Source organism: Oncorhynchus kisutch, linkage group LG8, assembly GCF_002021735.2.
Source record: "Oncorhynchus kisutch isolate 150728-3 linkage group LG8, Okis_V2, whole genome shotgun sequence".
Lineage (NCBI taxonomy): Eukaryota > Metazoa > Chordata > Actinopteri > Salmoniformes > Salmonidae > Oncorhynchus > Oncorhynchus kisutch.
This window is the reverse complement of record NC_034181.2, coordinates 8381441-8399239: the sequence shown is the minus strand read 5'-3', so window position 1 is coordinate 8399239 and position 17799 is coordinate 8381441. Positions and strand designations below refer to the sequence as shown.

General features: G+C 47.6%; 1 protein-coding gene across 1 annotated transcript in view; it reads left to right on the top strand.

Moving 5' to 3' along the window:
• The window catches only part of LOC109878307 (protein unc-13 homolog B), a 141521-nt gene extending 132984 nt beyond the window's left edge, over positions 1-8537 (top strand). Inside the window, exons 25-33 of the mRNA XM_031829622.1 lie at positions 1639-1776; positions 2106-2229; positions 3266-3310; positions 3549-3620; positions 3921-4068; positions 4263-4319; positions 4508-4600; positions 6732-6891; positions 8168-8537. Of these exons, the coding sequence (XP_031685482.1) occupies positions 1639-1776; positions 2106-2229; positions 3266-3310; positions 3549-3620; positions 3921-4068; positions 4263-4319; positions 4508-4600; positions 6732-6891; positions 8168-8450 (1120 nt within the window). The 3' untranslated portion in view covers positions 8451-8537. The remainder of the gene's footprint in view (positions 1-1638; positions 1777-2105; positions 2230-3265; positions 3311-3548; positions 3621-3920; positions 4069-4262; positions 4320-4507; positions 4601-6731; positions 6892-8167) is intronic.
• The last annotated feature ends 9262 nt before the right edge of the window (positions 8538-17799 follow it).

Genomic DNA, 17799 nt, shown 5'->3' with positions numbered 1-17799 from the left:
CAGTGAGGATCTCTGAATGATCCAATGTTGACCTAAATGACTAATGATGATAAATACAATCCACCTGTGTGTAATCAAGTCTCTGTATAAATGCACCTGCACTGTGATAGTCTCAGAGGTCCGTTAAAAGCGCAGAGAGCATCATGAAGAACAAGGAACACACCAGGCAGGTCCGAGATACTGTTGTGAAGAAGTTTAAAGCCGGATTTGGATACAAAAAGATTTCCCAACCTTTAAACATCCCAAGGAGCACTGTGCAAGCGATAATATTGAAATGGAAGGAGTATCAGACCACTGCAAATCTACCAAGACCTGGCCGTCCCTCTAAACTTTCAGCTCATACAAGGAGAAGACTGATCAGAGATGCAGCCAAGAGGCCCATGATCACTCTGGATGAACTGCAGAGATCTACAGCTGAGGTGGGAGACTCTGTCCATAGGACAACAATCAGTCGTATATTGCACAAATCTGGCCTTTATGGAAGAGTGGCAAGAAGAAAGCCATTTCTTAAAGATATCCATAAAAAGTGTCGTTTAAAGTTTGCCACAAGCCACCTGGGAGACACACCAAACATGTGGAAGAAGGTGCTCTGGTCAGATGAAACCAAAATTGATCGTTATGTTTGGCGTAAAAGCAACACAGCTCATCACCCTGAACACACCATCCCCACTGTCAAACATGGTGATGGCAGCAGCATGGTTTGGGCCTGCTTTTCTTCAGCAGGGACAGGGAAGATGGTTAAAATTGATGGGAAGATGGATGGAGCCAAATACAGGACCATTCTGGAAGAAAACCTGATGGAGTCTGCAAAAGACCTGAGACTGGGACGGAGATTTGTCTTCCAACAAGACAATGATCCAAAACATAAAGCAAAATCTACAATGGAATGGTTCAAAAATAAACATATCCAGGTGTTAGAATGGCCAAGTCAAAGTCCAGACCTGAATCCAATCGAGAATCTGTGGAAAGAACTGAAAACTGCTGTTTACAAATGCTCTCCATCCAACCTCACTGAGCTCGAGCTGTTTTGCAAGGAGGAATGGGAAAATTTTCAGTCTCTCGATGTGCAAAACTGATAGAGACATACCCCAAGCGACTTACAGCTGTAATCGCAGCAAAAGGTGGCGCTACAAAGTATTAACTTAAGGGGGCTGAATAATTTTGCACACACAATTTTTCAGTTTTTGATTTGTTAAAAAAGTTTGAAATATCCAATAAATGTCGTTCCACTTCATGATTGTGTCCCACTTGTTGTTGATTCTTCACAGAAAAATACAGTTTTATATCTTTATGTTTGAAGCCTGAAATATGGCAAAAGGTCGCAAAGTTCAAGGGGGCCGAATACTTTCGCAAGACACTGTATATATATATATATATATATATATATATATATATTAGGTCTAGTCCCAGGGTTAGGCATGAAAAAGTGGGATCTGAACTGGCAACAGAAGAGCTGCTGGTTTCAGAACATAACTACCATCCACTACTGTCGTTCCTTGAGAAAGGCACTATACTGCTACAGGGGAGCTGCACTGCGGCTCACACTCCTTCCTGAATGTTTCTGCGTTGTGTGGGAGGGTTGGGAGCTGATCAATTTCCAAGATGGATTGATTGACTGGGTCTTCTATTGGTTATTAGTTTCCAGGCCCGTCTCACCGTCTGCATGCGTCAGATGGCAGAGATCCTGTACCAGATCAAAGGTCATCCCAACCGTCAGACAGCTGAGGCCGACGCTGACAACATGCTGAGGCCTCTCATGGAGTTCCTGGATGGAAAGTGAGTGGGGCTGACACACAGTCGGACGCCATTTTGGTGCAGAGATGGTTATGTACTGTATATGGATGCATATACCATTTGGGCTGAAAAATGGTGCAGTTTCATATCCGTGTTATTTAGGTTGGTAGACTTGTTTCACACACTGAGACCATGTTGGCTCAAGTAGTCTCTAGTTTGTCATGACAGAGCTACAGTATCTTGCACACAGGATATTTGGTTTTGGGGTCTGAGATGATACAGACTGAAACATGCTAATGTCGGCGACTGGGTAAAATGGATCCAGTGTGCCTCAGTGTTTTTGTGTGTCTCTCTTCTCCCTGTAACCCCAGCCTGAGTCTGTTTGCTGACACCTGTGAGAAGACAGTTCTGAAGAGAATACTGAAGGATCTGTGGAAGATCGTCCTCAGCAGTTTGGAGAAGACCATCATCTTACCACCGAGCAACGACGGCTTCGTAAGTCTATCTGCCCTCCTCACAATACTGTATATACCAATAGTCTACGAGCACCACCCTCTAGACCTCCTGTGTTCCATCAGACAGTCTACCAGCACCACCCTGTAGACCTCCTGTGTTCCATCAGACAGTCTACCAGCACCACCCTGTAGACCTCCTGTGTTCCATCAGACAGTCTACCAGCACCACCCTCTAGACCTCCTGTGTTCCATCAGACAGTCTACCAGCACCACCCTCTAGACCTCCTGTGTTCCATCAGACAGTCTACCAGCACCACCCTCTAGACCTCCTGTGTTCCATGAGACAGTCTACCAGCACCACCCTCTAGACCTCCTGTGTTCCATCAGACGGTCTACCAGCACCACCCTCTAGAACTCCTGTGTTCCATCAGACAGTCTACCAGTACCACCCTCTAGACCTCCTGTGTTCCATGAGACAGTCTACCAGCACCAGCCTCTAGACCTCCTGTGTTCCATGAGACAGTCTACCAGCACCATCCTCTAGACCTCCTGTGTTCCATCAGACAGTCTACCAGCACCACCCTCTAGACCTCCTGTGTTCCATCAGACAGTCTACCAGCACCAGCCTCTAGACCTCCTGTGTTCCATCAAACAGTCTACCAGCACCAGCCTCTAGACCTCCTGTGTTCCATCAGACAGTCTACCAGCACCACCCTCTAGACCTCCTGTGTTCCATCAGACAGTCTACCAGCACCAGCCTCTAGACCTCCTGTGTTCCATGAGACAGTCTACCAGCACCACCCTCTAGACCTCCTGTGTTCCATGAGACAGTCTACCAGCACCACCCTCTAGACCTCCTGTGTTCCATCAGACAGTCTACCAGCACCAGCCTCTAGACCTCCTGCCTTACATCCGACTGGAATTAAGTTCCTTTTTAATATAAACCCATCTCAAGGGTATTTTTAACAGATAGAAACAGATGTAATCTGACTAAACTGACCCGGTTCTCCCCACCTCACTCCCTCTCCTTCTCTGATCTTTGATGACATGCCTGGTTATTTGTTTGATTTTTACAGGGAGCTCAGATACTGACTGCTGCCAAGGGACTGTCCAACCTGAAGGTACAGACCACGCTGTCAGTTACTTCTGTCTTACAATGACTATGCTGTTTATTTGATTTGTTTAACCTTTATTTAACTAGGCACGTCAGTTAAGAACAAATTCTTATTTTCAATGCCGGCCTAGGAACAGTATAAGCCCCTCCCCTGTGCCAGGGTATCCTGACTTGTCTCTTTGCATATGGAGTTTAACAAACAACGGGGCGTGGCTAATGTCTGTCTGTAACTCTGGTTGCTATAGGGAGGGGGCGAGGCCAAAAGCCTGACGCCCAAACAGTGTGTCATCATGGATGCCGCACTGGAAACCATCAAGGTGAATACACACTCGCACACGCACGAACACACTCACACACAGAAATAAGTGTGTACACACTAATGCATACATACTCTTAACTTTTTTCTCTCTCTCTCTCTCTCTCTCTCTTTCTCTTTCTCTCGCTCTCTCTTTCTCTCTCTCTTTCTCTCTCTTTCTCTCTCTATTTCTCTTGCTCTCTCTCTCTTTCTCTCTCTTTCTCTCTCTCTTTCTTTCTCCTTCTCTCTCTCTCTCTCTCTCTCTCTCTCTCTCTCTCTCTCTCTCTCTTTCTCTCTCTCTTTCTCTCTCTCTCCCTCTCAGCAATACTTCCATGCAGGGGGTAATGGTCTGAAGAAGGCCTATGTGGAGAAGAGTCCTGAGTTATCTTCGCTGAAATATGCTCTGTCCCTCTACTCTCAGAGCACTGATGCACTAATCAAGATCTTTGTAACTACACAGCACGCACAGGGTAAGAGACACACACATACACACACACACACACAAACACACACACACATACACACACTCAGAGAACCAACATATATTTTTGTTTACATGCACAGACAGTTTTACTCATGATCTGTATTGATGCATTTCCATTATCATGCCAATAGAGGTCAGCATAGAGTTGTCACTTTTTCACTCTCTTCTCTCGTTCTCTAGTTCATAATGGGATGGGCATCAGGATTACCCCCAGTGAGAAGGTTCGGCCAGACAGAGGTATGTTATAGTGTTATAGATGGATTATAAGCGTAATGTGTAATGTGGTAATAATGTTAGATTTCCTTAAAATAATGTGTTATAGCTAATTAATTTACATATAATAGCTCAATGATAGAATGAAGTGAATTAACATGTTTGGTTGCTTAGTAAATGTGTGATAATTTGTGATGTACATTGACTCTCAGGTTCAGGAGTGGAGAAGCCTGTTGGTGAGGCCCAGATCCAGGTAGACATGGTGCCTCCAGGCAAAGACAAGATCCACAAGGTCAACATCAGAGGTGAGCCAGACATCCCACTACACCTGTCCTGTCCTGTCCACCTCAGATCAAACTGGACAGCACAAAACACACCTCATAACTCAAACATTTTCATCTCTCTGTCCTATTGTCAAACATTTCGATCTCTCATCTCTCCCTCTCTCAATTTTCCATCTCTCCGTCTCTCATCTTTCCATCTCTCATCTTTCCATCTATCTTCTCTCCATCTCATCTTTCCATCTCTCACCTTTCCATCTCTCAATCTCATCTTTCCATCTCTCATCTCTCATCTTTCCGTCTCTCATCTTTCCGTCTCATCATCTCTCCGTCTCATCATCTCATCTCTCCATCTCTCCATCTCTCATCTATCAATCTCTCATCTCTCGATCTCATCTCTACATCTCTCATCTTTCCCTCTCATCTTTCCATCTCATCTCTCATCCTTCCATCTCACAATCTCTCATCTTTCCAACTCTCATCTCTCCACCTCTCATCTTTCCCTCTCCTCTCTCAATCTCTCATCTCTCCATCTCTCGTCTTTCTGTCTCTCATCTTTCCGTCTCTCATCTTTCTCTCTCATCTTTCCGTCTCATCATCTCATCTCTCCATCTCTCATCTCTCATCTCTCCATCTCTCAATCTCTCGATCTCATCTCTCATCTCTACATCTCTCATCTTTCCCTCTCATCTTTCCATCTCACAATCTCTCATCTTTCCAACTCTCATCTCATCTCTCATCTTTCCTTCTCCTCTCTCAATCTCTCCTCTCTCCATCTCTCCATCTCACATCTTTCCATCTCTCATCTCTCCATCTCTCGTCTTTCCATCTCTCCATCTTTCATCTCTCCATCTCTCATCTTTCCATCTCATCTTTCCATCTCATCTCTCATCTCTCCATCTCATCTCTCCATCTCTCATCTCTCCCCATCTCATCTCTCCATCTCTCATCTTTCCATCTCATCTCTCAATCTCATCTCTCCATCTCTCATCTTTCCATCTCATCTCTCATCTCTCCATCTCATCTCTCCATCTCTCATCTTTCGATCTCATCTCTCCCCATCTCATCTTTCCATCTCATCTCACCATCTCTCATCTTTCCCTCTCATCTCATCATCTCTCATCTTTCCATCTCATACCTTTTCATCTCATCTCTCCATCTCTCCGTCTCTCATCTTTCCATCTCTCATCTCTCAATCTCTCATCTTTCCATCTCATCTTTCCATCTCTCATCTTTCCATCTCATCTCTCCATCTCTTATCTTTCCCTCTCATCTCTCAATCTCTCATCTTTCCATTTCATCTTTCCATCTCTCATCTTTCCATCTCATCTCTCCATCTCTTATCTTTCCCTCTCATCTCATCATCTCTCATCTTTCCATCTCTCATCTCTCCATCTCTCGTCTTTCCATCTTATCTCTCATCTCTCCATCTCTCATCTTTCCATCTCTCATCCCTCCATCTCTCGTCTTTCCATCTTATCTCTCCATCTCTCATCTTTCCATATCTCATCTCTCCATCACTCCATCTTTCATCTTTCCATCTCTCATTTTTCCATCTCTCCGTCTCTCATCTTTCCATCTCTCCATATCTCATATTTCCGTCTCTCATCTCTCCATCTCTCAATCTCTCATCTTTCCATCTCATCTTTCCATCTCATCTCTCCATCTCTCATCTCTCCATCGCTCATCTTTCCATCTCATCTCTCCATCTCTCATCTCTCCATCGCTCATCTTTCCATCTCATCTCTCCATCTCTCAATCTCATCTCTCCATATCTCATCTTTCCGTCTCTCAACTCTCCATCTTTCCGTCTCTCATCTTTCCATCTCTCATCATTCCATCTCCCTATCTCCTTCTCCTTCCATCTACTGCTCTCACACCGGTTGCTTTAATTTCTCACCTGTTGTCCCCTCGCTCTTTCTCTCACTCTCCCCCCCCCTCTGTCTCTCTCCCCCCTCCCCCCATGTCTCTCTCTCCCCTCCTCCCGTCTCTGTCTCCCCCCCGTCTCTCTCCTCCCCCCCCCTCTGTCTCTCTCTCCCCCCTCCCCCATGTCTCTCCCCCCCCCCCCCGTCTCCCCCCCCCCTCTGTCTCTCTCTCCCCCCTCCCCCCCCGTGTCTATCTCTCCCCCCTCCCCCCATCTCTCTCTCCCCTACAGTGATAGCGGTGAATGACATGAAGTGGCAGACATCAGGGATGTTCCGTCCCTTCGTGGAGGTCAATATGATTGGTCCGCTCCTTGCAGCCCAGAAGAGGAAGTTCACTACCAAGTCAAAGAACAACAGCTGGACAGCCAAGTACAATGAGACCTTCCAATTGTGAGTTCTTAACCCACTGTGTTTCCACCCAACACCTGTAGGTCGCCCTTCACCTTAACTCCACTTTCAGGTGTTCACCACCTGCCAACTATTTTCTGCTGGCGCTACGGCAGCGCAAGTGCCAAAACTAGAGGGTTTGGCTCGTGAGATTACTTTGAAATAAATATGAATTACCAAAGCTTATAAAAAGCTGTTAGATGTAGACCCTACTGTACAACAACCATCCATTCTCCACTGTTAGATGTAGATCCTACTGTACAACAACCATCCATTCTCCACTGTTAGATGTAGATCCTACTGTACAACAACCATCCATTCTCCACTGTTAGATGTAGATCCTACTGTACAACAACCATCCATTCTCCACTGTTAGATGTAGATCCTACTGTACAACAACCATCCATTCTCCACTGTTAGATGTAGATCCTACTGTACAACAACCATCCATTCTCCACTGTTAGATGTAGATCCTACTGTACAACAACCATCCATTCTCCACTGTTAGATGTAGATCCTACTGTACAACAACCATCCATTCTCCACTGTTAGATGTAGATCCTACTGTACAACAACCATCCATTCTCCACTGTTAGATGTAGATCCTACTGTACAACAACCATCCATTCTCCACTGTTAGATGTAGGTCCTACTGTACAACAACCATCCATTCTCCACTGTTAGATGTAGATCCTACTGTACAACAACCATCCATTCTCCACTGTTAGATGTAGATCCTACTGTACAACAACCATCCATTCTCCACTGTTAGATGTAGATCCTACTGTACAACAACCATCTATTCTCCACTGTTAGATGTAGATCCTACTGTACAACAACCATCCATTCTCCACTGTTAGATGTAGATCCTACTGTACAACAACCATCCATTCTCCACTGTTAGATGTAGATCCTACTGTACAACAACCATCCATTCTCCACTGTTAGATGTAGATCCTACTGTACAACAACCATCCATTCTCCACTGTTAGATGTAGATCCTACTGTACAACAACCATCCATTCTCCACTGTTAGATGTAGATCCTACTGTACAACAACCATCCATTCTCCACTGTTAGATGTAGATCCTACTGTACAACAACCGTCCATTCTCCACTGTTAGATGTAGATCCTACTGTACAACAACCATCCATTCTCCACTGTTGGTTTTCCAGTAATGTGCACAGATTTAAAGTTAGGACTCCACCATTAGTCTGTAGTGTACACTATACAACAATGTTGAATTACTTCTGCCTCTTCGCTCTCCCCCTCCAACAGTATCCTGGGTAAGGAGTCTCCAGACTGCTATGAGCTGCAGGTGACGGTGAAGGACTACTGTTTCGGCCGGGCCGACCGTGTTGTGGGCGTGGCCGTGGTCCAGCTCCGAGACGTGGCTGACAGGAAGTCGTGTGTGTGCTGGTGCCCGCTGGGTGGAACCATCCAGAAGGACGAGACGGGCGTAACGGTGATGCGTATCTTGTCTCAGCGTGCGGCCGACGAGGTGGCCAAGGACTTTGTCAAACTGAAGGCCGAGACACGCCCTGTAGAGGAGGGCAGATGATGAGGAGATGTGGAGAGAGGATAGATAGAGGAGAAAAGAGGTGGAGAGAGCATAGGTAGAGAAGGGGGGAGAGGACAGGGAGGAGAGAGGATAGGGAGAGGAGAGGTGGGGAGAGGACAAGGAGGAGACAGGATAGGGAGGAGAGAGGATAGGGAGAGGAGAGGTGAGGAGAGGAGAGGAGAGGAGAGGAGAGGAGAGGTGGGGAGAGGAGAGGGGAGGAGAGAGGACAGGGAGGAGAGAGGAGAGGTGGGGAGAGGAGAGAGGACAGGGAGGAGAGAGGACAGGGAGGAGAGAGGACAGGGAGGAGGGAGGAGAGAGGATAGGGAGAGGGAGAGGGGAGGAGAGAGGACAGGGAGAGGGGAGAGGATAGGGGGAGGAGAGAGGATAGGGAGAGGGGAGGTGGAGAGAGGAGAGGTAGAGGAGAGGGGAGGAGGAGGGAGGATAGGTAGATGAGAGCCTATCACAAGATGGAGTTGAAAGAGGAGACACGCTCCGTGGAAGAGAGGGAGATGAACATCAGGATAAAAGTTCAAAAATGTTATGTTTCCTGGTCCTCTGGGCCAATGAGAGGGCCTGGAGCAGGCACATGACTGATGAGGGACCAATCGGAGACGTTCACTGTATGCATCAACGTAGTGGAGTGTGACACAACACCACATACCTTCACCGTTGCATTCATATCACACACACACACAGACGCACGCACACACACACACACACACACACACACACACACACACACACACACAGACGCACGCACACACACACACGTGAATGAATGTCTGCTTACTGTACCAGGGGCTATATCAGAACAACCCTTATAGGTACATAATTTTATATACTACTAGCTACTAGCATGAGACTGATACGCATAGCCCAACACCCATCACCCTAACCTGTGATGAAACACATGAGACTGATCCCCAACACCCTAACCTGTGATGAAAACACATGAGACTGATGCCCAACACCCATCACCCTAACCTGTGATGAAAACACATGAGACTGATCCCCAACACCCAACACCCATCACCCTAACCTGTGATGAAAACACATGAGACTGATCCCCAACACCCATCACCCTAACCTGTGATGAAAACACATGAGACTGATGCCCAACACCCAACACCCTAACCTGTGATGAAAACACATGAGACTGAAGCCCAACACCCAACACCCTAACCTGTGATGAAAACACATGAGACTGATGCCCAACACCCATCACCCTAACCTGTGATGAAAACACATGAGACTGATGCCCAACACCCATCACCCTAACCTGTGATGAAAACACATGAGACTGATGCCCAACACCCATCACCCTAACCTGTGATGAAAACACATGAGACTGATGCCCAACACCCATCACCCTAACCTGTGATGAAACACATGAGACTGATCCCCAACACCCAACACCCTAACCTGTGATGAAACACATGAGACTGATCCCCAACACCCAACACCCTAACCTGTGATGAAACACATGAGACTGATCCCCAACACCCTAACCTGTGATGAAACACATGAGACTGATCCCCAACACCCATCACCCTAACCTGTGATGAAACACATGAGACTGATCCCCAACACCCAACACCCATCACCCTAACCTGTGATGAAACACATGAGACTGATCCCCAACACCCATCACCCTAACCTGTGATGAAACACATGAGACTGATCCCCAACACCCTAACCTGTGATGAAAACACATGAGACTGATGCCCAACACCCATCACCCTAACCTGTGATGAAAACACATGAGACTGATCCCCAACACCCAACACCCATCACCCTAACCTGTGATGAAAACACATGAGACTGATCCCCAACACCCATCACCCTAACCTGTGATGAAAACACATGAGACTGATGCCCAACACCCAACACCCTAACCTGTGATGAAAACACATGAGACTGAAGCCCAACACCCAACACCCTAACCTGTGATGAAAACACATGAGACTGATGCCCAACACCCATCACCCTAACCTGTGATGAAAACACATGAGACTGATGCCCAACACCCATCACCCTAACCTGTGATGAAAACACATGAGACTGATGCCCAACACCCATCACCCTAACCTGTGATGAAAACACATGAGACTGATGCCCAACACCCATCACCCTAACCTGTGATGAAACACATGAGACTGATCCCCAACACCCAACACCCTAACCTGTGATGAAACACATGAGACTGATCCCCAACACCCAACACCCTAACCTGTGATGAAACACATGAGACTGATCCCCAACACCCAACACCCTAACCTGTGATGAAACACATGAGACTGATCCCCAACACCCATCACCCTAACCTGTGATGAAACACATGAGACTGATCCCCAACACCCAACACCCATCACCCTAACCTGTGATGAAACACATGAGACTGATCCCCAACACCCATCACCCTAACCTGTGATGAAACACATGAGACTGATCCCCAACACCCTAACCTGTGATGAAACACATGAGACTGATCCCCAACACCCAACACCCATCACCCTAACCTGTGATGAAAACACATGTGGATGGATCTGATCTGACCTGTCTCCAGGGTCACTACAGTACCATCCCTGTGGTTTACATAGCCTTAAAATCACAGCGCTAAACCCCATCCCTCCTCAGACCATCACAACTACAGGGATATGTACCTGAACTGGGAAGAAAATAGCTCCCTATCGGCCCCTGGTTGAAACTATTTCACTTGATAGTGATAGATGAACATACGCAGACCATAACAGGTGAGGTTCGTGATGTACTAAAGTTAGTCTGTTAGTTGACAGGGTGTAGTCCAGACTAGGGTGTGGTACTAGAGTTAGTCTGTTAGTTGACAGGGTGTAGTCCAGACTAGGGTTTGGGGTGTTTTACTGTCAGACGGCTGTGTGAACAGAACAGAGCTGTGTGAGCTTAATGGTTACAGCATCGATCCACTCCACTTCAGCCTGGGGGGGGGGGGATGTATGCTCCCATACAGTACACTATACTCATGACATAACCTTTAACCTTTAACCTCTTCTCTAGATTTTGTATTTGTTAATGTATTCATTTATGTATTTATTTTGCCAACTTAAGTTTCTCTTCTCAACTGTTACTGCAGATACTGTTTACCTGTACGTCTACATGGAATGGAAATAGCCAAAGATTGACTAGTTTGTTTATTTTGTTGTGGGGGGGGGGGGGGGGGGGCAGTTATTTAGACTTTTTATAAATCTCATGTCCAGATACACACCTCTTGATGAACAAATGTTAGAGTATGTTAACTACCTCCCCTTTCTTCCCAGGTAATGTTTAGAAGTGTCTGTCCCACCCCCATTACCACAAACACACGGGGTGTTATAAATGACCACGTCATACTTGACCTCTGTCAGCTGTCAATCATCCTCTTACTGAGACCTGATGTTAGCCCCCCCCCCCCCCAAAAAAAAGATCCACCATTGCTCATTGGTGGAGTTAGTTTTGCATGGCCCCGGTGCCTTGTGTGGGTGGAGATTTCACTTAAGGACCAATGGAATGGTCTAAAATGAGCAAACCCAAACCCACCGGACCATGGAAAATGAACTCCACCAATCATCGGGCGTTCTGTGAATGTCACAAATATTACCTGCCTGCCATTGGCTGGAAGAGAAAATTGAAAGGTGGGCCATCCAATAATATCCCATAGATGGAGAAGGGGGTGGGTGGAGTATGCACCACGTGCCAAGTCATACACTGATCACTTGATTTGTTCCTGTCTTTCATTTAGTTTCTTTCCTTTTCTTTCTTTTGAACTCTGACACTCAAACTGTTTTAATCTTTCTGTACGTTAGAAAACCATAACAGCAGTTTGTAAAGAAAGTCCTAACACCAGAGCATGTATTTACAGTACAATCCAAAATAAACTAGACCTTGAGTTGTTCATTTTTATGTATGAAAAGATGAATATACGTAAAGTATGCATCATTCATATTATAATGCTGCGAAAATGTTGAATATACTTGTACTAATATTAGAATTTTGTATATAAAGTATTAATGAATAATCTCTTTGGCTTTTGGAGTGTTTTTGAGTTAGATGGACGTGAGACTGGGATGAGACTAGATGGAGATTTGAAAGAGTTTTACATGTTTTTTTGTCCATTGCATTCCATTGGTTATCAAACTCCACGTACACCTGTGTTTATTTTACCACACCACTCTCCCTCTCCCCTCCTCACATCTCCCCTCCTCTCCCTCTCCCCTCCTCTCCCATCCCCCCCTTCTCTCCCCCTCTCCCCTCCAGTTTTACTCATTGTCTCTCTCTCAGTATGATAGCATTCTGTGTACATCATGATTAATTTCCTGTTGTACAGACTGAGCTGGACTGGAACTTCCTCCTCCCCCTCTCATACTCTCCTCCTCTCCCCCTCTCATACTCTCTTCTCTCTCATACTCTCCTCCTCTCCCTCTCTCATACTCTCCCCCTCTCATACTCTCCTCCCTCTCCCCCTCATACTCTCCTCCTCTCCCTCTCTCATACTCTCCCCCTCTCATACTCTCCTCCCTCTCCCCCTCATACTCTCCTCCTCTCCCTCTCTCATACTCTCCCCCTCTCATACTCTCCTCCTCTCCCCCTCATACTCTCCTCCTCTCCCCCTATCATACTCTCCTCCTCTCCCCCCCCTCTAACCCTCTCCCATACTCTCCTCCTTTCCCTCTCTCATATTCTCCTCTCTCATACTCTCCACCTCTCCCCCTCTCCTCCTAACCCTCTCCAATACTCTCCTCCTTTCCCTCTCTCATATTCTCCTCTCTCATATTCTCCTCCCTCTCTCTCCCTCATATTATCCTCCCTTGCCCTCTCTCATTCTCTCCTCCCTCTCCCTCTCTCATACTCTCCTCCCTCTTCCTCTCTCATATTCTCCTCCCTCTCTATCTCGCCTCTTCTCCCTCTCTCATATTCTCCTTCCTCTCCCCCTCTCCTCTACCAGACCATCCTAGAGACCAGAGTCTCTCTCCTCCTATCTACCAGACCATCCTAGAGACCAGTCTCTCTCCTCCTCTCTACCAGACTACAACATTATTACAGACCAGAGTCTCTCTCCTCCTCTCTACCAGACTATAACATTACTATAGACCAGTCTCTTTCCTCCTCTCTACCAGACCACCCTAAAGACCAGAGTCTCTGTCCTCCTCTCTACCAGACCATCCTAGAGACCAGAGTCTCTCTCCTCCTATCTACCAGACCATCCTAGAGACCAGAGTCTCTCTCCTCCTCTCTACCAGACTACAACATTATTACAGACCAGAGTCTCTCTCCTTCTCTCTACCAGACTATAACATTACTACAGACCAGTCTCTCTCCTCCTCTCTACCAGACTATAACATTATTACAGACCAGAGTCTCTCTCCTCCTCTCTACCAGACCATCCTAAAGACCAGAGTCTCTTTCCTCCTCTCTACCAGACCATCCTAAAGACCAGAGTCTACATTACAAAAGACCAGAGTATCTCTCTACCAGACTATAACATTATTACAGACCAGAGTCTCTCTCCTCCTCTCTACCAGACCATCCTAAAGACCAGAGTCTCTGTCCTCCTCTCTACCAGACTATAACATTACTACAGACCAGAGTCTCTCTCCTCCTCTCTACCAGACTATAACATTACTACAGACCAGAGTGTCTCTCCTCCTCTCTACCAGACTATAACATTACTACAGACCAGAGTCTCTCTCCTCCTCTCTACCAGACTATAACATTACTACAGACCAGAGTGTCTCTCCTCCTCTCTACCAGACTATAACATTACTACAGACCAGAGTCTCTCTCCTCCTCTCTACCAGACTATAACATTACTACAGACCAGAGTGTCTCTCCTCCTCTCTACCAGACTATAACATTATTACAGACCAGAGTCTCTCTCCTCCTCTCTACCAGACTATAACATTACTACAGACCAGAGTCTCTGTCCTCCTCTCTACCAGACTATAACATTACTACAGACCAGAGTGTCTCTCCTCCTCTCTACCAGACTATAACATTACTACAGACCAGAGTCTCTCTCCTCCTCTCTACCAGACTATAACATTACTACAGACCAGAGTGTCTCTCCTCCTCTCTACCAGACTATAACATTACTACAGACCAGAGTCTCTCTCCTCCTCTCTACTAGACTATAACATTATTATAGACCAGAGTCTCTCTCCTCCTCTCTACCAGACTATAACATTACTACAGACCAGAGGATCCAGTGGGTCCACCATCTGATCTCTACTGGATCACTTTGGATGGCTATAGAGACAGGGGTATCTGCCAAATGTGTGGTCTGGCAGAGGTAAGGCCATCTGGCAGAGGTAAGGCCATCTGGCAGAGGTAAGGCCATCTTGCAGAGGTAAGGCCATCTTGCAGAGGTAAGGCCATCTGGCAGAGAGCTAAGGCCATCTGGCAGAGGTAAGGGCATCTGGCAGAGGTAAGGCCATCTGGCAGGGAGTTAAGGGCATCTGGCAGAGAGCTAAGAGCATCTGGCAGAGAGTTAAGGGCATCTGACAGGGAGCCTTTATACTCATGCATACACACCTTTACACTCATACATACACACCTGTATACTCATACATACACACATGTATACTCATACATACACACACTGACAGTTAGGTGAGAGTCTTATAGAGTCAGAGCCCGCCAGCAACCCAGTCTCAGGAGAGCATTAGTCCTCAAAGTAAATAGTGAAAAAAATGCCTGGTCACATGTGATGTTTCGCCCCCCGACACAGAAGACCATATAAGCCCTTACAGACGAGCAAACCTCAGGATGTGCTGTGGGATTTAGTGTGTGTGTGTGTGTGTGGGTGTGTGTGTGTGTGTGTGTGTGTGTGTTAAGGATGTGACAAAATCAAAAACAATTCTTGATGTTCTAATATACAGAATTTGCATTTCAGTTAATGTGACAAAACAAGCAATGTGTACCATCTAAAACCACTGTGAAATATATTTTCAATAAAACCAAAATATTTTTATTTTTTTAGCTGTTTGAAGATGGTGTACAAAACCGAAAGTGAAAAAAAAACCGGAACAACAAAACTTAAGAACAGGAAGCATATAAATAGCGCTGTAACGGCGTTCTTCGTTTGTTGAAAGAGAGTCGGACCGAAATGCAGCGTGGTGGTTACTCATGTTCTTTAATGAATGAATGACGATACATGAAATAACTAATAAATACGAAAACAACAAACGGAACGTGAAACCTAATACAGCCTATCTGGTGAACACTACACAAAGACAGGAACAATCACACATGAAATACAAAGTGAAACTCAGGCTACCTAAATACGGTTCCCAATCCGAGACAACGAGAATCACCTGACTCTGATCGAGAACCGCCTCAGGCAGCCAAGCCTACACTAGACACACCCCTAATCAACCACAGTCCCAATGCCTACAAAACAAACAAAAAACGACAACACAATAACCCATGTCACACCCTGGCCTGACCGAATATATAACGAAAACACAAAATACTAAGACCAAGGCGTGACAGAACCCCCCCCCCCAAGGTGCGGACTCCCGGACGCACCTCAAAACCATAGGGAGGGTCCGGGTGGGCGTCTGTCCATGGTGGCGGCTTCGGCTCGGGACGTGGACCCCACTCCATAAATGTCATAGTTCCTCCCCTTCGCGTCCTGGGATAATCCACCCTCGCCGCCGACCATGGTCTAATAGTCCTCACCCAGAACCCCACTGAACTGAGGAGCAGCTTGTGACTGAGGGGCAGCTCGGAACTGAGGGGCAGCCCGGAACTGAGGGGCAGCCCGGAACTGAGGGGAAGCCCAGTACTGAGAGGAAGCCCAGTACTGAGAGGAAGCCCAGTACTGAGATGAAGCTCAGGTAGGTAGTAGGCTCCGGTAGATCCTGGCTGGCTGGCGGATCTGGAAGATTCAGGTTGACTAGCAGATCTGGAAGATTCTGGTTGACTAGCAGATCTGGAAGATTCTGGTTGACTAGCAGATCTGGAAGATTCTGGTTGACTAGCAGATCTGGAAGATTCTGGTTGACTGGCAGATCCTGGCTGACTGGCGGATCCTGGCTGACTGGCGGATCCTGGCCGACTGGCAGATCCTGGCCGACTGGCACTTCTGGCGGATCCTGGCTGACTGGCACTTCTGGCGGATCCTGGCAGACTGGTGGATCCTGTCTGACTGGTGGATCTAACTGATCCTGACAGACTGGCGGCGCTGGGCAGACTGGTGGCGCTGGGCAGACTGGCGACGCTGGGCAGACTGGCGACGCTGGGCAGACTGGCGACGCTGGGCAGACTGGCGACGCTGGGCAGACTGGCGGCACTGGCGGCGCTGGGCAGACTGGCGGCACTGGCGGCGCTGGACAGACTGGCGGCTCCTTGCAGACTGGCAGCTCCTTGCAGACTGGCAGCTCCTTGCAGACTGGCAGCTCCTTGCAGACTGACTTCTCTGGCTGCTTCATGCAGACTGGCAGCTCTGGCTGCTTCATGCAGACTGGCAGCTCTGGCTGCACCATGTAGACTGGCAGCTCTGGCTGTACCATGTAGACTGGCAGCTCTGGCTGCTCCATGCAGACTGACACCTCTGGCTGCTCCATGCAGACTGACATCTCTGGCTGCTCCATGCAGACTGACAGCTCTGGTTGCTCCATGCAGACTGACAGCTCTGGCTGCTCCATGCAGGCTGGCAGCTCTGGCTGCTCCATGCAGACTGACAGCTCAGGCTGCTCCATGCAGGCTGGCAGCTCTGGCTGTGCTGAACAGGCAGGAGACTCCGGCAGCGCAGGAGAGGAGGAAGGCTCTGGCTGCGCTAAACAGGCGGGAGAATCCAGCAGCGCTGTAGAGGAGGAAAGCTCTGGCAGCGCTAAACAGGCGGGCGACTCCGGCAGCGCTGGAGAGGCGAGGCGCACTGTAGGCCTGATGCGTGGTGCTGGTACTGGTGTTACTGGACCGAGGACACGCACAGGAAGCCTGGTGCGGGGAGCTGCTACCGGAGGGCTGGAGTGTGGAGGTGGCACAGGATGGGCTAGACCGTGAAGGCGTACTGGAGATCTTGAGAGCAGTGTTGGCACAGGACGTGCAAGGCTAGGGATGTGCACAGGAGGCCTGGTGCGTGAGGCTGGCACCAACTTCACCAGCCGACTAACACGCACCTCAGGACGAGTATGGAGCGCTAACCCAGGTGCCATCAAATCCCCAACACGTTCCGTCGGGCGAATCCCATGCAAAAAGCACCAACACAGCAACTCCCTCATTTCTCTCTCCTCCAATTTCCCCATTAACTCCTTCACAGTCTCTGTTTCGCTCACCTCCAACACCGGCTCTGGTTCTGGTCTCCTCCTTGGCTCCTCACGATAAACAGGGAGAG